Source organism: Poecilia reticulata, chromosome 14 (assembly GCF_904066995.2).
Source record: "Poecilia reticulata chromosome 14, P_reticulata-male-v2, whole genome shotgun sequence".
In the NCBI taxonomy this organism is placed as follows: domain Eukaryota; kingdom Metazoa; phylum Chordata; class Actinopteri; order Cyprinodontiformes; family Poeciliidae; genus Poecilia; species Poecilia reticulata.
The window spans coordinates 21655869-21677764 of NC_088843.1; the positions used below are offsets into that span (position 1 = coordinate 21655869).

Consider the following 21896-nt stretch of genomic DNA (forward strand, 5'->3'; position numbering starts at 1 on the left):
TTTTTCATTTCATAACGTCGTCTAATGGTTTACTCTCTGGTTATAGACAAGTTGGCTCCACAAACAAGACAAACAGGTCTGTCTTTTACATATATAAACAGATATTCAGCCTCCCACCTGTCAAGAAAATTCCTGTTTTATGCGTTTCTTTTTCGTCATTTTTGGGAACGGGTAACACTGTTGCAGTTATAGTATCAGGTTACTATGACAACTGTCAGAGGAGAGGTTGGTTGGCAGCAAAGCCAGGAAGTTGTAGAACACTTGACAGGCAGGGGTTAGCTTTCAGAGATTAGTTACACTTCACCAAATACTTAGAGCAGAGCAGGCTCATTTTCACTCTGTGTCCACATAGCAAATAATTCACACGTATGTAAAGAAAGAAGATGCAGAAGATTGGGTTACATGGAGACGGATGACTCGCTATGGCAACCCCTAAAGGGAAAAAGCCGAAAGGAAGTGTTACGACCGGCGTCGTAAAGTTAATTATAAATAATGAGTCTGCAGGTGCCCGTCCCTGATTGGTTCAGAGAAGACGACGATGTCCTATTGGCTGCTTTCCGGAGGTGACGGACATAAAAGCTGCTGACGCGGACTTCCTGTGTTCCATCCTCGACTCATCTCCACCGGCCACACCCTTTCCTTTGTTGGTCTGTGTTAGTTCTGGAGTGTAGGAGTGAGCTGCCGTTTATGTTTCCTTAGTTTTCTCATGTTTTTCTTAGTTTGGAAGGTAAGTTTTTGTCCTTTGGTTTATTTACTTTCGATTAGGTAAGTTTCTGTTACTATTTAGGTAGTTTCCTTTTGTTTGTTGTTTTCGGCGATAGCTCACTCTGAAGTCAAGTACTCCAGTGGTAACATCTTTATAAATAATACATCTTTTTAAAATAAATAATAATTATCAACTGTTCAACTTTGTGTGTGTCGGTTGCTGAGATCAGAGGAGGATGGATCCTTCATGTTGCGACCTGGCCACCCCTAGATGGGTCGTAACAGGAAGAGATTAGTTACACTTTAAAAAGTCACGGTGTGGAAGTCAGCAGAAAAAGACGAAAAAGTAATTTGAGTCTTGTTTTATTCTCAATGTCCTCCAACAAAAACCAAAAATGGAATGAATAACAACCATTGGTGTCTTCACACCTCAACCTCTCCCCTTCACAATAAAAGCATACATTCTGGTGTGAAATATATACATTGTATCCGCCACAATGGCATTCTTTCAAAACAATGACTTGATTTCTATCAGTCTGATGGATTTTCTACTAATATCTATCTATTTATTGTTCCTATATTGTTATCATAGGCAGACATCTCTCTATCTAGACTAGTGTTTCTCAACCTTTTTTGGCCCAGCGCCCCCCTAGCCCTTATCCAGGTCCCTCACCGCACCCCACCAAAGAATTTGCAGGCTACTTTGCACTGACTATTATTATATCATTAATATTACTATCACTATTGTAGATGTTTTGATTTTTATACTTGTTTCTGTATTTATCATCAAAAATTATTTCCCAGAGAACAAAAAAGTCATGGAGATAGAAATTATTTTCACAGGCGTCTAAGAAAAATGCAATGAACATTCAAGTTAAAATCGGTAGGCCTAACAGCAGCCAATCAGAGTGGATAAAATATTCTTATTTTGTGCCACTTTATAGTTGTTAAATATTACACAAAATGACCAAATAAAAGATGTACAACATGCCAGTTTAAACTTTTAACTATTTGCAAAACGACTGAGCTCTTCAACATTAAAACATGGATAGAACTGTAACTACATTAATCATAACTCTTCTTCTCTTCAGTGTTTCTGTCGGTTTCTGGTGGTGCAGCTCTGTGCTGCCTTCAGGAGAATCAGAAATAAAATCATCAGAGCATCATCCATAAAACTTCACCCACATGGCATTTATTGTGCAAACCAGAGCTTTCAGTGGAAAAACAAAAGTTCCAGGTCCTTTTAATGTCATACAAATATGAGACAGAAACATGGATTATATCTTTATATAGACCTGTCTATTGATTTATAGATTAATAGTTTTACTGGACAGAAATTACAAAGAACAAATCTGGTTCTTAATCAAATCCTAATAAGTCAAATTGAAAGTGTCATGGAGTCATCAGCCTCATGACATTAACACTGACATGAAAAATAATATTGAAGAAATAAATATATCAAATCTAATTAAAAACATAAATAAGTGATCAGTTCTTTACTGTTATGGTCTGTAAGATATATTTATTCTCAGTACTAGATATGGTCTCAACAAACCCATGGCACTTCAACAATATTATTTTACCTTTTATCTGGAAATAGTGTCTGTTTATTCTTGCCATACTGTATTAATTATTGCTCTAAAGGTCTTGCCATACCAGTTTATTCCTCTGCATTTACTTCAGTCTCTTAGTTTTTTAATTTTGTTCTTCATTCATTTCCATTTAGTTCTATTTGACTAGTTTTATCCTCTCTTGGTTTATTGCTATGTTCACTTTAGTTTTTTTTCTGTTGCTAGATTTATCGTTTATTGACGCTCACCATCGGTAATCTCATCACCTGCTGCGCCGCCTAATCGTCATGTGTTTCACATCATGTGTTGATTTTTTTCACTGTTCAGCATCAGATTCTCTGTTTTTATGCCATAATTCACATCACGTTCGTCTCTCCGTTTTATGTCCCACTTCTCCTGTTTCGGAGGTTTTTGCAATGTGCGCGGCGTTTTTTGAAGCCCCTAAGGTGCAGGGCGGTCGGGAAGCGTATCGATGGGGAAAAGGCAGACTGACATAAACCTTTTAAGACAACGGAAACAATTTCTGCATTCTAATTATTGATATTTAAAACAGAGAACAGAGCTGCGCCAAGAAGCTAACAGAAGCTAACAAACACTGAATAGAAGAAGAAGAAGAAGGAGAGCTGCCATCGATACCGTTGCAGCCAAGCATGATTTAATGTTACACAATACAGTTTTACCAAGTTGCTCAAAGTCTAAACTGGTATTGTTGTGCATTTAAGGTGTAAAGTTTACCTTCGACCAAACACCCCCCAAAGGCATCCCAGCGCTCCACTTTTGTAAAAATGTCCGCCAGCGCCCCCTGCCGTCCTCTGAACGCCCCCTTGGGGGTGGTACCGCCCACGTTGAGAACCGCTAATCTAGACAGATCCATAGCCACACTGGTACACCCACTAGAAGGAAACAAATGCACTCAATAAAACACTTCCATTTCAGTTTCCAGGCAACTGTATTTTTCTGTTGCAAGAGCGAGCAGAGACGTTTACAAGCTGAGATTTGATCCGAGCAGAGAAACAAGTTTTGAGCGCAAGGAGGAAGATTTGAGAAACCACAATGAATATTTGAAAGAGAGGAGAAGTACAAACTTGTAATGCAGAAGTACAAACATTACAAATTTTGAGAAGAAAGACATTTTTAAAATGAGCTCTCTGATTATGGCAGAAAAACTCCCCCATACTCCTCCTCCTCCCTGTGTTTTGCAGTGTTTACTACTCCGTCAGAAACAATCAATCGGAGCCAGCACCAAACAGCTAGCCATGATCTCCTGAAGTTTTTATTTAGTAACTTAAGATAATTTATTTTAATGCAACAAGCATTAAAACAAGCCTTATTTTAATGCTTTATTTTAAAGCAATGTTGTGAGATTTATTAGACTTTCTGTATAATTTAGTTTGTTGAGAATCTTACTGTTTTCAATATGTGTAAATATTACTGTTATCAGGTTTTTCAGGTGTCCTTTTGACTGAATTGTTGCTGAAATGTGCCTGTAAGATTTTTTTAGTATGTTTTTGTCTAAATTAAGGTGATTTTATACTTACTTTTTGCAGATGACATAGCCAGTAACTTTTATACTTAAATCAAAAAAATTAACAGCAAATTCATGTGATTGGTACTGATCGGGAAGTGTACTGGCAGCAAAAAGCCTGACTGGAGCACGCCTAGTTAAAAGTAAAGCTGACGTAATTCTTTCCTCCCAACTTCCTCAGTGACATGGATGTACAGAAGGGGTTGGATGAGATGAGGAACAAAAAACTGTTCTGCGATTTCTGGAGAGATGGTGTTGGCAGCTATTTTATGATGTGAACACAACCAAGGCCGGAGTACAACTGGGCCGGCCACTGCCAGGCTCTACAGTGCAAACAGGCTTTTAGACTGATTGAAGACCAGACATGGTGCTACGTTATGGACTGTCTGCAGAGGTTTTACAGCACCAGCAGGGAGACCAGTTAGGCTGTAGTCAGGGTGGGAGACAATCATAGACTGAACCAGGAGCTGGTGGACTGTTGGTTAAGTACGACCAGGGGCGCCATCAGGAATCTTGTTCCCCATGACAAAAAAATAAATTGGGGTCCCCCTTGCTGTTACAATTTCTTGAGTCTATTTGACCCATAAAAGGCATCAAATTTTAAAGGCATGCAACTCCATTGCTTTCTTTGATACTAGCACAATATTTACTGCTAGTGAATTTTACATGCAACAGTTCGCATGCTGTATGCAAATAGGTTGCTTCTATTTTTTAAAATTTGTTTTAGCTTACTGTAAGGTTTCTCTCCACCAGCAACAGTCATAGGCAACATGCAAAAAATATAAATAAAGCAATCCAGACTTCTCAAAAAATGAAGTCTGGATTACAGTATTTAACTTAAATAAAAAATATGTTTTCCATATCTGTTAAAGCTGTCACCATGTTGTGACATTTTGCTATGAGACAAATAATCTATGAAAACAATCAATCTCCTCCAACTTGTCCCTGAACTACTATGGCTGGCTAAAGCAATGGAACATTCCAGCCAAAATAACCTATCGGAACCAGTAGGACGCTCTTAGCACTGTCATTCAACCTCATTCACTCACTGCTAAATGTGCTAATGGTGGACAAAACAACTTATCATTACAGGAAAATCGTTTATCGTATATCGTAATTGTTTATGCTAACTAGACTGAGCATTCACAACAGGCTATGCTAGCTACAGCATAGCACAGAACGAGGGGGAGGGAGGATGAGCAGCCACACAAGATTGTGATTGACAGCGCTAAAGCCCACTTCCTGCTCCTGATTGGTTGTTTCTAGATAGCACTGGGCAAAGGCAGATGAATTATCTCTCATGCCATACTGTCACAACATAATGACAGTTTCAACAAATATATATAAAAAATATTTTTTATAAAAGCTACATATTGCAGCTTTAATTTCTCTTAGGAGAGGACAGGTCAGGAGAGACGTGGCAATAGATATCCAATTTAAATGCAATTTAAGGTAAAACTGTTTGGACTGGGTGCAGTTCAGACAGGCTGTTTTTTTTATCATTTTATAAAGATTGTTTGAATTTCTGTCAGCAACAAATATCGTGTTTTTGTTGCGTAATAGTAAAAAGAGCAAAGACACAGAGAATCCCCATAGACTCACTGGAATGATGCTAACTAGCTTGTCATTGGACAGTGTTGCTCACCTTTTACACTAGGATTTGTGTAAGGGGTTTATGCTGATATCGGGGGTTAGAGCTGCTGCTTACTGACTCATCTGTTAAGTGTGGTAAGAGGTACAGGGACAAGCTAAATATATTTGAATATCTTGGTATTTCTTTTCCTTAATTAATTAAATGCTATGGAGGCAACAGTAGTCTGTAGCTAAGCTAACTATGCTGAATGGTTGATAATCTCACAGTCTACTCACTTCCCTTGGAGAAAAACTGGATTACAAATAGACACTCTTGTCTTTTCTCTCTATTTTTTTGAAAGCCTGACTTTATTATTTTTCTTAGCAGCATAGTAACTGCCACGGGCGTTCTTGTCTTCTTCTGACTGCTGCTGAACACCATCAAGCTTCCTAAGCTGGAACGAACCATTTCATGCAGGTCCAGAAGGGTTTGGTGCAAATATGGATGTGTGCTTTTTGGACTGGCAGGGGTGACATTTAATTTCTACTGCTAAAAACTATTTTTAAAAACAGATTCTGATTGATTTTGTAATCGACAGGGGCCCAATTTTTTTTCTATTTTTATGAACAACAACAAAAAAAAAAACTTTTTTGTGGGGGGGCCCCCTGTCGGTCAAGGACCTTTGGACATGTCCGAACTTTTCCCCCATATAAGGCGCCCCTGAGTATGACCTTACAGTCCAACAGGCAACATAACCTAGTTACAAAAGATTTCAGGTTTTTTGTTGTTGGTGGTTTTGTTGAAAAATAAAACTCTTGAACTTTTTCTCATGTTCTGTAAGAAGCATGTTGCTCATCTTGTTGGACTGCTTTCTTTTCACCAGGTGCTGAAGCTTGATTTTAATAAACCAGAAGATTTCCTCACATACTGTGAGAAAGATGATGTGGTATATCGTAGGGAATTTCAAAACCTTGATGAAGCTAAAGAATTGGTGAAGGAGTTGTGGCCAGAATGGCTGGGTGCTCTGAAGGAGGAGCGTCCGCTTCAGATGCATTACCCAGGTAAGACGCATATGAACTCTGCATCACTGACTTCATGCAACATAATATCGTCTCTAACCATCTTTTAGTTTTTAACAAAACATGCAAAACTCAGAAGCATTTTATTAGTTTTCTTCAGCCATTCAAAGCATTTATTTAGTCGTGATGAAAATGACCTGGTAAAATTCAAACTGACCATCAGAATGAGAAAGATCAGGCCTCTGAGGATCTTATTTGTTTGAAAACAGTATCAATATTAGTTTCACTTGCAGGCAGTAAAGACCACTTAATGAAATGAAAAGATTATTAACTTCAGGAAGTGAATCAGAAATTATATTTTAGAATTGTAAGCAAGTATCCTCCGCTGTGAAGAAAAAAGTGTTAATTTAATATTTGGAAGCGTTATCAACATGGACTAAAAGGCTTCCTTCACTTCCTCCGCTGCCATCACTAAAACTACAGGCAGACTACAATTCTCAAACAGCGCAGAAAATCATCCTTCAAAGAACTGCGCTTTCTCACTACTTTGTAAAACTCAGTGAAGACGGGAGTATTATTATTAGCAGCTGCTGTTAATAGTCAATCATGTTTTATTAAATGATTTACTGCAGAAAACATTATTTTATGCTTGTAAAACTAAACAAATCTATGCCAGTGCACGAATGTAAATACTGATACTTGTAAACAGCTAAGTCCGTCTTGAAAAATAAATTGTATATCTCAATGAGATTATTATCTGGTCAAATAAAGGTTTTTTGTTATTTTTTTATGTGTTAATAAATGTTGAAATAGAAAATTCTGGAAAATAAAAACAGAAGGAAGAATTTCAAAAATAGTAACGGGTTAACAAAATTAATTTCATTGAGCATATTGAGGAAACCAACAGTGGAAAAACCTCTAAAGGTCACAAACATTATTTTAGTGTTTGGAGTCGGTAAAAATAATACATAATTTATGAATGTCACGATCAATTAATGTTCTTATAAAAAGAAATTGTCATGATAGTGAAAAACAACATAATCTTACATCCTTACTTTTAAGGTGTACTTAGTACAGTGAGTTTCCACATTCTCAAAAACAATATGAAGCATTTTAAAACAGACTTTGCATTAAAGGTGAAACCACAATTTAACACACTGTGTTGCAGTTACAGAACTCAAACTGGTTCTTACTGGGAACTGTGGAGAGGAAACCACCTTCACTGGAAACACCTTATGTGGGGGTAAGGCTTTTTATTTTTCAGGTAAGGTAACTGTGCTGAAATTTAACTCATGTCTTTAAAAGTCCCCAACAAAAAATATTTATCAAGAGAATCTGAAACTTCTGACATACTGGATCTGAATGTTTAAGATGAAATGATGTAAAACCCATCAATGATGTTCAGCACCTGCTACACCTAGCAGGTGCTGAACATCAAAGATGTAAAGATGATGTTCCTCCAGAAAGAAACAAACTCTGTACAAGAAGGAAACAATGCAGACTAACGGTTCTTAGCAAGAAACACTGAACCAACAAAACAAGTAAAACATGAAAAGCTGGAAAAAAAACAAATAACCATGAGCTGCTGCATGCATCCCCAGATCAACTTGTTCCTGAAACCTGAAATTAATAACAAGATTCAGTGTTTCAGAAAGTTTAACTTAACTTTTGCATGTTTCTAACCAAGGATTTGAGACTTGGTGCAAAGACAAGCTTTAGATTGACCCCCTCTCTTGTGCCTCCCTGTCAATGTGACAGCAGTCACCACTTCTAGGGCCTCATGTGTACACACTAAAACCGATGCAGCGAGATATTTATCCAGTGTTGATATCGATATCTATACAGACCGGATCACATAACTAAATATCCAAATTAGGCAATGCCGTCATCTAGCTACTTCTTCCATTTTTTAAATGTATTTTTGAACTATTGGATAAGAACTGATTCACTGATTCACAAAATCTAAGTATTCAGGGGCAAAAAAAACTGATCAGAATATTCTTAGTGAGAACATTTAAAGTTAGACTGAGTAAAGTGATATTTGCTGTTAACTAGGGGTGTAGTGATACAATAATTTCACAATACGATATACGATATTCTGGTCACGATACGATATGTATCACTGTATTTGTTGAGCAATACAATTTGATACGATTCAGTGCATTTTTACGATTTTCTGAAAGATTTTAGAAAGAGTGATTTTAGTGGCATTTTGTGTTCCATAGACTTGAATTTAGTTAACTGAAAACTGATTAAAAGCACCAACTACACAATATCTGAATCTGATTGGACAGTCTAACAGCCTGCAGCTGGACAAAATGAATCAAAGATGCAGTGAGAGAATTAGTTTCTGTCATTTGATTTATGTGGATTTGACATAAAACTCAAAAGTTTAAACAATAATCCAGGAGCAGAGTGGGGAGATTATCAGCCTCTGTAGACTCTCAATATGCAAGTAATTGCGTGTTTTTTCTTTTGGACACTGTGGCTGCATCCGTGACTGTAAGCTGCTTTCTTCTAACTGCTAAAATAGTGGCTCCGCCTCACCCCGTAGTGATCGACTCCCTGCAGCTATGCAGCGCCGCTATTCCCCTTCTTGGATTTCTGAGTAGCTGCCTCTCAGACTGCCAGGATCTCATCGTTCTCTCAGTCTCTGATACTCTACTCCTTTCCACTTCTCCGTTCCGCTTCTCTATTACGGTTACTTGCGCAACTTTACTTCGTTTCACAGCAACAAAATACAGCCCATCGTTATTTATTGAAGATTTTACATTTCTAAAAACACAAGAATCTAATGTTTCATTTTGTTTTGTTCGTTTGGAAGCTCATTCCCTCTCACATAATCGGAAAAGCCGGGGAATTGCGGCGCTTTTGACATTTCTCTGACAATCAGAAAAATATGGTTTACTAATTTTAGCATAACTCCGGTTATACTTGGCCTATTAACACAATTTAAAAACTGGTGTGTAGTTTATAATATGCACTTTAAGCTCATGTTGAAAGTGAGACTGAGGGAGGCGGAACCTTGCTGCTACGCCGTAACAAACTAGACGTTAAAAAGAGCTATAAGGCTATGGACCCCTGTGGTTTAACCGATCGATATTCGCGGATGAAAAATCGATACTTTCCGAGGGCGGAAAATATCGATATATATCGCCGAATCGATTTATTTATACAGCCCTAGTGTTAACAATAAACAGCCCAGAACTTTTTTGGTGAAAATGTTGTGAAGGATGGACTAAGGTATACCTGGAGTGTTGTCTTAATTCCTTCATGCGTGTTTGAGAAATTCTTCTATCTTGTATGGCAACCTTTTTGGGGTACCTAAACGCTTGCTCTCACCAAGCTCCACCTTTTCCACAAAGCTCCTCCTTGGAGCTGCAGTCCCCAGCTGAGCTTTTGCCTCACAGAGCAGCCCTCCTCCGTGACTGCACGTTTGTTTAGTCTTATTTTATATTCTCCCACCCAGACCTCTTCTGAGCTCAGTTCCCATTGTGAAAGTGTGATCCCATTTACCAATAATATCCTGTTACTCTCCTCCTCACAGGATTATATTTAGATGAGACGGAAGTGGACTACTTGGTGGTGAAAATCATCAATACTCCAGAGTTCTCAGAATTGACCACAAAAGAAGCGATAAAGGACACTCTAAACTACATCAGACGCTCCGGCCCTGCTCTTCATGTCTTCCTACTGGTCATCGAGCTGAAGAACATCAGTGATCAGATCAGAACAACTGTACAGGACTTTGAATCAATATTTCAGAACAAGGCCTTAAGACGCACCATGATTCTCTTCACCCACCAGGACCAGACAGAACCAGACATCCAGGAAAAGATGCAAGAGGTTCAGCAATTCCTGACTGAGAAAGTAGGCAATAGATACCTGGTCTTCAACAACAGACTTGAGGACAGAGATCCTCAAAAGGTCTCAGATCTGCTGAAAGAGGTGAAGAAGATTTTAGGCGGTGAATGAGTGGAATGCTAGAATGTTTTATATATCATCATTTTCATTATGGAACACCTAACTTCACTAATCACTAAAGAATAATGTTTTTCCTACGAACCCAACTCTCAGTCCGAGCTCAGCCTCTTTCTCTGCAGCAGGGAAAAGAGTTGCATTGACTGAAATCACTGCAGATGAGACACCAATATTTTATTTTTAATGATTATGTTAATATATAAAGATACCTGTAAGTCAAATAATAATTTAAGTGCAACAGATCATAATTTTAAAACAATCGGAGTAGGGAGTACGCTCATGCCACCCCACACAAGATGCTGCCCTGGGTGTTTTCCATGTTGCCCATATCAGAAACCACCACTGCAAAGAGCCATTTTTAAGTTAATAGAAAAATACAACATATTTAGGCCAACATGTTCAACTAATCGTGGATCCCTTTAACATAAGTCTGGTTAATAAAAAAGTGCTGCCTCTCTAGCAGAACCGGTTTCTGGAGCAAAGTTCTACCCTGGTGAATTCAGACGAACCAGAACCGAACATGGTTCCTGTGGAGGAAACAAACTTATGGACGTTTAATAGTTATGATGTTTTAGTCTCAGATCAGTGTCTTTCTTGGTGCTGTTTGGGTTTAATTTTCACATAAAGACGACCCAGAGTCTCACAAACATTAATTTCTGAAAATGTTCCTCAGTCCTTGCAGTCAATACAATTCTATATTTTATAAATCATTTACAGTTGTTTAAACTAGTCTTTTAATTAAAATCTGTTCCTGAACTGTGCTGCTGCAGTACTATCCACTTAAAAAAAGAGCTAATTCTGTTTGCATTTCAATCTTTATATAAAGAAAGGAATCTTTAATTATCTAAAATATTTTTTATCTTTTAATTATCATTATGTAATTTTATTTATATAGCACATTTTCAGCAACAAGACAATTCAAAGTGCTTTACATAAATTGGAGGAAATTCAAACAAAAGAAAAGAAAAAAGCAGAAGAAAAACAAAAATTTGCAATTTATCCACTAATAGGAGTTTCTCTGGATAAATTAATAGAAAAGAAAAGTAAAAGTATAAAACTACATATTGGTTCCTCATGTTTAATGTCCATAATTTATAAACTAGTAGGGGTTTCTCTGGATTTTTGTTCTGATAAAACTGGGTGGTACTTTCGAAGTTTTGCAAACTAACAGGAGTTTCTTTAGGTCTTTTTCTAATGTTAAAAGTTTAATTCTAAATGCTGATCTAAGGTAGTTTCTCTGGATAAACTAATAAGAGTTTCTCTGGATTCTAAATTTCTTCTCTGGGTAGAGTGAAGCATAAAACTAAATTATTACTATTACTAATTATTACTATTTTATGGCTTTAGGGTTTACAATAATTTCTGTTTTAATTTAGGGAAAGAGGTTAAACTGTACTTTTAATGTTTTATGAAAGGTTTGTAATGCATGTATCTGAGACGTTGTCTGTATCTACATCCATGACAACATCTTGGTTGTGTAACTTCAATGATTATGTGACTTTAATGTCTTCTGTTACATTTTAAGTGTAAAATGTGTTTTAAATGGAATATTTTTCTGTTGTGATCATTTGATGATGATATGTGGAATATAATATATATATCAAAGATGATATTATGTTTTCCTTCATTAATTATTTGTAGAAACTGGTAGCAGCTGCCATAGATTCAAACAGTTTTAGCATTTTCGCAGTTTGAGGAGTGAAAACTTAATTTTTTTTAAACTTTCCCATAGTCCTAAGAGACAGGGTCCATTGTATTCCCTGTGCATGGTCCAGGAGAGTTGCACTAACCTCAGATGTGCTTCTATTTGGGGTTTTTTTTGTGTGTGGTTTTGGGAACTAATGGTCCGATTGGATAACATTGGTCCTTGCAGTGACATGCTGCAACCCCTAGAGGTCCTCATTGCCTCTTGTTTCTAACTAAACCACCACTGCTAGTGTTTTCCAGGTAACTAGATTCCTCCTGATCACCTCCACCTGCCTCAGATTCACCTCAAGGCTACGTCTGCCATCTTATTTTGAGTTTCCTTGGATTTTCAGGGATTCCTGCGCTGGGGCACATTTGATTTCTTTTGTGTTAATCATTATTAAACGTCAATGATTATTTCTGTTAACCCTATCTAGAAACAGTATGTTTAAAAGCAGATTTTAAAAAGGATTTTAGCATCTCAGTCTAAGGAGAAAGAGTCTGACGGTAACATCTAATGAGAATAAAGGAGTCCTGTGTGACTGCGACGTCTCCACAGTGTGAGTCTTACAGTGAAACAAAGTCTTTCTGTCTTCAGTTTTCTTCACTGTAAACACGCTGCAGCCAACCTCAGTGATGTAGACATTAAAATCTGTGTTTGGCTGAATTTTCATCTCAAACATACCCACCAACATTTTCTATTTAAGAAAACCAAGAAAAACTAGGGGGAAAAAATATTATCAGCTCATATTCCTCAAAAACTAAAGTCCAATTTTAATAAAGATGTCATGTTTTAAATAGTCAAATGGGTGGATAACATCAACCCCGTTAAATCTTCCAACTGTAGAATGATCTGAATTCTTTTTGAGGCAAAAGTAAAATCATCATTGTTCTCAATTTGAGGCTACAAACATCGTCATCATCCATCCAAACTGACACAAACAGACGCAGTGTGTGTCGCCCCTCCCTCAGTGACCCCCAAACCTCCGTCACAGAGTCTCACTGTTCAGTTCTCATCCCAACATGCAGCAAAAACACTCTTTGGTTGACAGGATGGCTGCAGCGTCATATCCATCACCTCTGGCCTTCATCACCTTCCTCTTCATCCTGTCAGGTGAGACCTGCATGCACTAATGGTGTCCCAACAGAACCAACCCTCCACTCTAAATCAGTTTTCTCTTTGTTTAGTTAACAGCTTCATTGTTTTGAGTTTTGAATATGTTGTTTCGTGATTAGCTGCTGGTCCATTTGAATCTGGTTAAAGCTTTTATTATCTCAGAGGATGTTTTCCACCTCTCTGCTTGTCTATAACTTGTTTCATCGGTCATGTTTTAAATGTAGTATCTCAGAGGGTTCAGTTAATTTGTGTTTCAGTAAACGCTTCATTGTTCTCTGTATTTCCAGGATCTAAAGCATGGTATCATATAGATTGGTTGGGGCTCCTTTAGCCTGAATTACTGCAGCAGTGTAGTCTTCACTTCATAGTAGCTTCAAAAGGGAGAATAATGTCTTCAGAACGATGAACATAAATCACGGCTACTCAGACTGATAAACCAGATGGCTTTTCTTCCACTTAGGACTACAACCATGCTGGAAAATTGAGCTCTTTCCCACAATTAAAAATAAATCAGCTAGCTCACAGTAAAAGGAGGTCTGGATGACAGGAAGGCTAAGAGAGAAATTAATCAGGTTTCACACTGCAGTATAAATATAACTCAACACCTGATAAAACCTGAGGAACTGTCTGCTCTTGCAAGTCTCCTTAACAAACATATGAAAATATAAAATCTGTTTTCTGATCTTTGTGTTCTTAAGGTGGACGGCTGATGTCTGTATCCTGTTTTAAAGTGACAGAAGGGGGCGTGGCCTCTCTGTCTTGTCAGTACTCTGTGAAGCGATTTGGTCTGAGTCGGGTCTGTTGGGGTCGAGGCTGCGGGACCTTCTGGTGCAACAACATCCTGGTGCAGACGGACGAGAACGGTGCCATCTCCCAGGTCTGCCATCTTCCTCTGGTTCTCATTCCAGCTTCAATCAGTTTAAACTGGCAGCAGTAAACACCTCAGTCACACAGCAGGCTAATGAGACCCAAATCCGACTTTTTTATGTCCAAAATATGCTTTGTGTTGTTTTAATATTGCAGTACGTTGTCATTGTTTCATGTCTAAAATATTTAATTTACTGCAGTATACTGTGGTATAGACAAAACTGCAGTTTTCTGCAAGGGAAGATTAACTTTAACTTAAGCAGTTCAGGCACAAGTATGACAGTTGTCAACTGTTTTCAACCATTGGCTCATCACTTGCTTATGCCTAGGTAGATTAGCTTTAGGCTAATTATTTCTGAACAATGAGCAGCTAACAAATACCAACAACTAAGCAGCTACCATCACACATCGGGAGGCCTTCATAAATTCACTTTAGCGACTTGCATGCAAATGTTAGATGAGAAATGAAAGAAATTACCTACCTGTTTTCAATTTCAAAACAGCTTTTTGTGATGAGCACTTTCATCATGGCTGGAAAATACATCTTCACCCATGCTCTTCACTTTTATCAATTTGCAATAGCTCAATAGCTCAAAGTGGCTGGCAATTCACCAATTCACCAATGAGAAGATCGCATGCGTTGATGTACAAGCTGTTTCAGACACGGTAACTACACTGACTGCGCACAGTTAACACAAGAATGCAGCGCCAAACTAACAAATGAGACGTCAACAGCTCTCGTCAACCATGTGAGGTTTTAAACCTCAAACATATTCAAACACTTTTATGGACAAGTGTCCAAAATATTGACCTTACTGTTGTATACTGTGATGTACTGTAAAAGCTAAAATTGCAGTTTTCTGCAAGGGAAGACTCACTTAAGCTCATGGGGTCAAAACACTGACATGATAGTTGTCATTTATACATTCTGATCAAAGTACATGTCATGTTCAACCCCTGACTTGTCATTTGTACAGACCAAGGCAGATTAGCTGTAAACCTGAGACAACATAAGCAGCTAATGAATACCAACAGCTATAAAGCCACCATCACACATTGGAACAACACTTTCATATTTGCGACTTGCATGCAAATGCAAAGAAATGAAGAAATGACTTACCTGTTATCATTTTCAAAATCACCTTTGCTAGCTGTACTTCCTTTTTTCTTACTGCCTTAATCTTGTTCTGATCTTTTGACGATGCTGTCGGCTCAGAATAACTTTAAGATGGCAGCATCCATTATTTCTGCCTTAAACAGAGCTCTACAGGGTGACATCTATGTTCTTCTGCGGATTCGTGTCGCTTTGTGGTCGTAATTAGTTCACAGAGAAGTCTGATTGTGGTCCCATTTAATCAAAACCATGAAAGACCACACAAAAAAATCTGATTTCAGCAAAAAATTATATCGGAATTGAGAATCCAAACTTTCTGTGTTAAAGTAGCCAAAATGTTCTTCAAAAAAAGTCCAACATAAACCTGTTACTGACTTTTTTTGTTTTTGATACAAATCAGCAAACACTATCTTTCTGGCCGATAGGGAATAATTTGATCATTTGTAAATTGCCTTTTTTTTTTATATATAGAAAACTGAAATATTTAAAAAGACTAAGAAATTAAATTTTAGGTCTTTTAATTTTAAGATTATTCAGATTTATCTCAAACCTTTTTATTGAGAGCTTATCTTTTTTTCATCTTGTTAAATAGACACTTGCAAAATCCAGTTACGTTTCTTTGGAGTTTGAAAGAATTAGTTTCATATTGATCATCATTATAAAACTTGCATTTAAAACATGTTCATAAATGTTCTGGAGCTGATTTATTTCACACACACACACACACACACACACACACACACACACACACACACACACACACACACACACACACACACACACACACACACAAGTTAAAGTAGCAGTAACTGCAGATAGCTTAAAATCTGAGAGTAGAAGGAGAAAGCAGCAGAGAGGAACGTGTCCTCCAAGACCTTCTAAGCCAGCTCAACCTTTTTCCAACAACTAAAGATCTGAACCTGACCTTGACCCTTCAGGTGGACGACAGATATCAGCTGACAGGGGACATCCTGGATGGACAGATGGACCTGGACATCCTGAATGTGCGGAGGACAGACAGTGGGCCGTACTGCTGCAGGGTCGACGTTGACGGCCTGTTTAACGACAAGAAGATGATCATGAACCTCAGAGTGGTCAAAGGTGAGATGACTCGTGAGTTCAGTTTAAACAGAACTGCACCAAAACATTTTTCCAGGGAAATCAGATGCTGAAGCTCATTGATCATATTTCTTAAGAGTATTAGCATCTTCCTCCTACTCACCCTTCATCATGTAAATTTACTGAAAACTGGTCTCTCATCCCCTCATTATTGTGGTTTCTAGCAAAAAGAAATAATTTTGGTTATTCTAATTGACCTAAACAAGAGAAGGTTGGTCTGATTGAACCTCAGATGGTGCGAAAATATATTTGTATCTTTCTACACAGTGCACATAAACATCTAATTTCAAGTGTATGTGGGAAAAGCCAATATACAAAAAAGTCCAACAGCCTAAATGCATCCAGACTAAATGCGATTTGCAAAGGCTTTTCCACTGATAAAATGTGATGGTAGCAGGAGAAATGGCTCCAACAGCTAAAATCTGACAACTCCATTTTATTTCCATTTGGTGAAGAAGGAAATTGTGCTCAAGTGTTTTCTTCAGAGGTTTTTATGCGATTTCCTTCAGTGTTTCTTGGTGCAGCGCCCCCACAGGCGAGGAGGGGAACAGGTTGCTCAAAGGGTTTGGTTGGTTTGACTCAGCAGAAAGAAAGAGACCCACAGCAGCTGGAGGAGGAACAGATGTTAGGTTTCCCCAAGAAGACCTTCTAAGCCCGATGGTAGAGGCGCTAGGGCGGTCCATTAGCAGCACAAAATGTTTTTGCATTAAAAATGTCTAAAGTTGCACAAATTTAGAGGTGCACGAGGAGGCATCGTAATGTAGAAATGTTAGCATGTAAAGCCAATTGGCAGGTCCAGTTCAATGCGTCAACTATAAACCTAGTAATCCGTTTTCACTGTCACTGTTACTGGTGTATAAAAAACCCTATTTAATAAACACCCTGGTGGGGAGGCAAGAAAAGCCTGGTCACCCACCAGGCTTATAATATACTGAGGGAAACCCTGAATGTTGCAATTTTGGTCTCCAACTGAACCGAATCTACCAGACTATCAGGAGGGAAAATGGCCTTAAAAACATGTAGATGTCAAATCACAGCCGACTATTTTTCAGTTTCATCAGACTACCTAACTTCCAGTTAGCTGGGTTTTTTAACCCAGCTAACAGTGTCTTTCTCTCAGCTCCATCCACCAATCCTCCTCAAACAACCACAACCACGGTGATGACAACCGCCAGAGTCACAGATTCGAGGGCCACTGAGGTCTCCACGGAGCTGACCACCACAGGTTAGTAGGTCCATGAGGACGGTGAGGCTGAGCAGATCCAGACAGAGACTGAAGCTCCTTCCCCTGTCTCTGGGTGTCAATGCTGTCTTCCTGTCTCCTGCTAGTAAACTGGAAAACGCTGCTGTCGTCCCAGCTGGACCTGCTGAGGAGGAACTCCACGCTGCTGCGCTCTGACGCCATCACTGTAAGGATCCTCACCATGTCTACTTTAATACTCTGCAGCTTTTTGTGACATTCTGCTGAAGCTTTGGCCTTCAGATAACTCTGAAGGACATATTGTTGATTTCTGGTCACTCTGGGTTCAGTCTGAAATCATTTCCAGAAACAGTAAAAGTGTTGCTCTAATGTGGAGCCTTACAGGTTAACAAACTGGGCTTTACTTATCAACCTCAGAGTGAATTGATCTGCCTACAGGACTGACAGTACTGTGTGTTTCAGGTGGAGGACCCTCTACCGTCCCTGTCTCTTCAGATCAATGCTCCTGTCCTCTCTCTCTCTCTCAGCATTTTGCTGCTCATCGCTGCAGTTTTCCTCTTCCTGGCCTTCAAACGTACGTCACAAAGCTTTGGTTCTTTACATGGTTCTTTACTCTTATTTTTCTGTTTTTAAAACATCACATACAGCTGTGTGCATGTCCAGATCCAGCTTTCCTTACAAGCAGACAGACATGATCATCGTAAAAATAATCAAGCAACATTAGAAACACATAGGTGCTACACTGGTAGTGTAAAGTCATACACGCTGGTGTGTGTGTATGACTTTACACATGGTTGCTATCAATCAATCAGTCAAGTTTTATTTGTATAGCACCTTTCAGCAACAAAGGCAACAGTGTCGGGAATATTGGTAGTTGGGAAAATGACACAATCTCGCATAAAATATGAAAGAGGAACCCAAAGTTTTGTATTGTCAACACAACAACTAGATAAAAGAGTTTCACGTTTCACAGGTCAATAAAAAGTTTTAATTAAAAAAATAGTGAAAAAGAGGGAAGTAGTTCAGTTACGCTAGCTTGACTTTGACAACCAACAGCTGTAAAAAAGTTCAATAAACAACAAACACTGGACTAATTGCTTCGTTCGTCGATGATAGTTATCAAATAGCATTACTGTTTAAAGATTTATATCGAGGGAGATATAAATCAAGGGTGACAAACAAATTAAAATGCTGCTTGATAATGGATTTTGTCACCAGGAGTAAAAAGGAGGGTTTCTGTTTTGTTACCATTTAGTTGTAGATAATTATTGCAGCCTTTGAAGTTCTGATTTCCAAACTTTCCAAGTGGATCAAAAATGATTTTATTGACTTAAATGTCATGGCCTTCTAAGGTCCAGAACCAAAATTTTTCAAGAAGGGCCATGTGTGGCAACAGGTGGTTTGGTTCGTGAAAGTTACCAAAGTAATCTGAATGATTTGGTTCTAAACCAATTTAAGTTTGTTCCAACTGGCCAAAGAAAAACTCAATTAATTGAGCTTATGATTTAAAAATAAATTGATTTCTGTCAATCCCAAAGATTGGATAATTTATAGATTTCAGAAATTCTCAATGAACAATGGAATATCATCAGCATATAAATGACAGGAAACCTTTTTATAACATTTCATGATTTGACATTAAGAGAAAATGTATATTATGAAGAGAACGGGACAATACAACGTTAGGAAGTCAACTGTTAGTTAACAGTTAGTTGTTTACTTTTCCTTCGGCTTTTGATGCAGGTGGGATCTACAGAGGCGGTTTAAAGACAGGATGGTGAGTAACCCGTCTACTAACTACTAACTTCTGGTTCTTTCATAATCTTGTGTTGTTCTGATTAGTCTTTAAAAGACCAGAGGATCAGAGCTTATTCTGATGAAACACCCAAAGTCTCTGACCTACACTGTGACCAGTTTTTCTTCTCTTACCCCCAGTTTGTCTTCAGATGAACCTCCTCACATCATCTACGAGATCCGCATGAGGAGACCAGTGCAGGAGAACATCTACACTCTGGACTAGAGCATTCATGGCACAGAAACAAAAAGCCTCTTCACAAAGACAGAACTGTAAAAACATCCGGATCCAGCTTGGGATTTTATGTTTTACTTCTAATTAGTCTGACTCTTAAACTGCAGCTTAAAGCAACATTTGTCCATAAAGGACAGAGATGATTTTGTTGTGAAAAAGTACGTTTTCTTGGGTTGTAGATGTACAATGGAAAATATGCCGAGTGCATAACTCTGTATATGAGTGTATAATCAGGACTCAAACGGAATAATTCATACAGACCAGATATGCTGAAAAAGAGCTGAAGTTTGCAGTTAACATGTTTTAATTTTTTGTGTTTTAAATGTTTTGTTCCTTCAGTGTGATTATACTGTTGGTAGAAAATACAAGCAAGTTTCCTATGCTGTGTTTGCTGATTTCTTACAAAGCTCTGTGTTTGCGTCAGCATGTGAGACTGAGGTTGGAAGGATTATTCATAAGTTTTAACCCCCCATGGACTTGTAGGTGCATTTCCATTGACCATAAAGGTGTGCAAATTGGAGTTACAAAAATTAATTGGCTTAATGGAAATGCAGCAATTTTGAAAAACTCATGTTTTTTTGCTAAAAGGTTTTTATACTAGAAATAGGTGGTTTTTCGGCTGCATTGAAATTGATGTTTTGTAAAATTACAATGGAAACAGTTTTTCCGCATCACACGAGTACAAAAGTTGGGTTTCTCATTAGAAAATGTTGGATCCATAATTACTGACTCCAATTTCCCCAAAAATGCACCATACGTAGCTGCTTCCAGGCACAGACATTGAGCTCAGTGATCTTTTACTGTGATTTTAACTAGTATCATCAGACTCATGCCCTGCGACAGACTGGCGAACTGTCCAGGGTGTACCCCACCTCTCGCCCGGAACGTTAGCTGACCCCATTAGGGACAAGGGTGTAGAGAAAATGGATGGATGAATCATCACTCATGACCTCCCCTGATTATGCCACCTTCCTAAATCTATGCATGTTTGTAAGGCAGCATGGGTTTCCGTAGTGTAGTGGTTATCACGTTCGCCTAACACGCGAAAGGTCCCCGGTTCGAAACCGGGCGGAAACAATTCAACATTTATTTTTTACTGAAAGTAGTAAAGGATAAATCACTTTTCCTATTCACAATTTTGTCAGAATACTTTCAAAGTAAGTGCAAAAAAAGTCAAGCAAAAAAAAGGAAAGAACATTTTTCTGCCTCGTTTTGAGCAAAAGGCCTTTCATATGAAACCACTACACTAAAGAAACGTTAAGAAAACACCAGTAACCCATCTACTGGGTTACTGGTATTTGCACTGCTTCTGCATCCTCAGTAGCTTTAACCTTCACATACATGTGAATGTGCGCATGAATGGGTGAATGTTTGAATGTAGTGATATATACATATACAATTGCAGGCCATTTACTATTTCTTGCTGAATCTGCTGCATTTCAGCTAATGAGCTTATATTTTAACAAGAGACTCATGTTTTGATTAGCTTACAATTACAAGCACTGAATTTGGCAACTGTTGGTTTCCTAGCAAGAAAGAATCAAATAAAAACAGAGAACCAACCATTTTCTGTACTCACTAGTACTCAGACTAAGCCAAAGAAAGTTAAAACAAGTCCAATGAGCTTTTGCCAGACAAGTCCTCATCACTGAGATCAGTGCCATTTGATTTTTATTGAAGGGACAACGGCGAGGAGGGGGGGGTTACACTTTTAACTCCTCTATTTTGTCTATTGAAACATGTTTAGAATATGTAAAAATAACTACATCCTCCCCGTCGGGGAATCGAACCCCGGTCTCCCGCGTGACAGGCGGGGATACTCACCACTATACTAACGAGGAGTGACCTGAAGAAACATGTTAATGTGACAGATTTACGCCTATCAGGTTCGTCCCACAGGGGACGGTGTTGTTATCTATAGATCTGATAGCTGAAGCCATGTATGCCCGGTTTCCGTAGTGTAGTGGTTATCACGTTCGCCTAACACGCGAAAGGTCCCCGGTTCGAAACCGGGCGGAAACATGTATATTTATGTTTTGTATGAGAAGCATATATCGTAACATTTTAATTAACGGTCAGATTCGTCCCACAGGGGACGGTGTTGTTATCTATAGATCTGACAGCTGAGGCCATGAATGTCAGGGTTTCCGTAGTGTAGTGGTTATCACGTTCGCCTAACACGCGAAAGGTCCCCGGTTCGAAACCGGGCGGAAACATGTATGTTTTGTCTGAGAAGCATATGTCTTAACATTTTAATTAACTATTCCAGTATGATAAAAAAAAGTATAAGTTGAGAAAAGCAACAGATGTATATCACTTGAACCACCTTAATCTTAGCAGCTTTGACAACAACCATGTCATAAAATACTTAAGCAAATAACATTTGACT

The 21896-nt window shown here is 38.4% G+C and overlaps 2 protein-coding genes and 4 non-coding genes across 8 annotated transcripts in view; 5 read left to right on the plus strand and 1 right to left on the minus strand.

The window, feature by feature from the left end:
• LOC108165902 (uncharacterized) overlaps positions 1–10736 on the plus strand; it is a 47611-nt gene extending 36875 nt beyond the window's left edge. The window contains exons 5-7 of the mRNA XM_081615721.1: positions 6258–6435; positions 7562–7636; positions 9941–10736. Of these exons, the coding sequence (XP_081471847.1) occupies positions 6258–6435; positions 7562–7636; positions 9941–10368 (681 nt within the window). The 3' untranslated portion in view covers positions 10369–10736. The remainder of the gene's footprint in view (positions 1–6257; positions 6436–7561; positions 7637–9940) is intronic.
• A 155-nt stretch (positions 10737–10891) lies between these two features.
• timd4 (T cell immunoglobulin and mucin domain containing 4) lies at positions 10892–19887 on the plus strand. Of its 3 annotated transcripts, none has more exons than XM_008401752.3 (8): positions 10892–13174; positions 13876–14054; positions 16097–16259; positions 17359–17502; positions 17607–17686; positions 17941–18052; positions 19222–19255; positions 19414–19887. In XM_008401752.3, the coding sequence occupies exons 1-8, from the start codon at positions 13084–13086 to the stop codon at positions 19496–19498; spliced, it is 888 nt and encodes a 295-aa protein (XP_008399974.2). In that variant the 5' UTR covers positions 10892–13083; the 3' UTR covers positions 19499–19887. The 3 variants fall into 3 exon arrangements, with proteins under 3 accessions (XP_008399974.2, XP_008399975.2, XP_008399976.2); XM_008401753.2 differs by having other exon boundaries at positions 17377–17502; XM_008401754.3 differs by having other exon boundaries at positions 17398–17502.
• A 624-nt stretch (positions 19888–20511) lies between these two features.
• On the plus strand, positions 20512–20584 carry trnav-aac (transfer RNA valine (anticodon AAC)). Its single transcript has one exon. It is a non-coding gene; the product is annotated as a tRNA-Val (tRNA).
• Positions 20585–21276: 692 nt separating this feature from the next.
• Positions 21277–21348, minus strand: trnad-guc (transfer RNA aspartic acid (anticodon GUC)). The gene has a single exon. It is a non-coding gene; the product is annotated as a tRNA-Asp (tRNA).
• A 108-nt stretch (positions 21349–21456) lies between these two features.
• On the plus strand, positions 21457–21529 carry trnav-aac (transfer RNA valine (anticodon AAC)). The gene has a single exon. It is a non-coding gene; the product is annotated as a tRNA-Val (tRNA).
• Positions 21530–21650: 121 nt separating this feature from the next.
• On the plus strand, positions 21651–21723 carry trnav-aac (transfer RNA valine (anticodon AAC)). The gene has a single exon. It is a non-coding gene; the product is annotated as a tRNA-Val (tRNA).
• Positions 21724–21896: the final 173 nt, after the last annotated feature.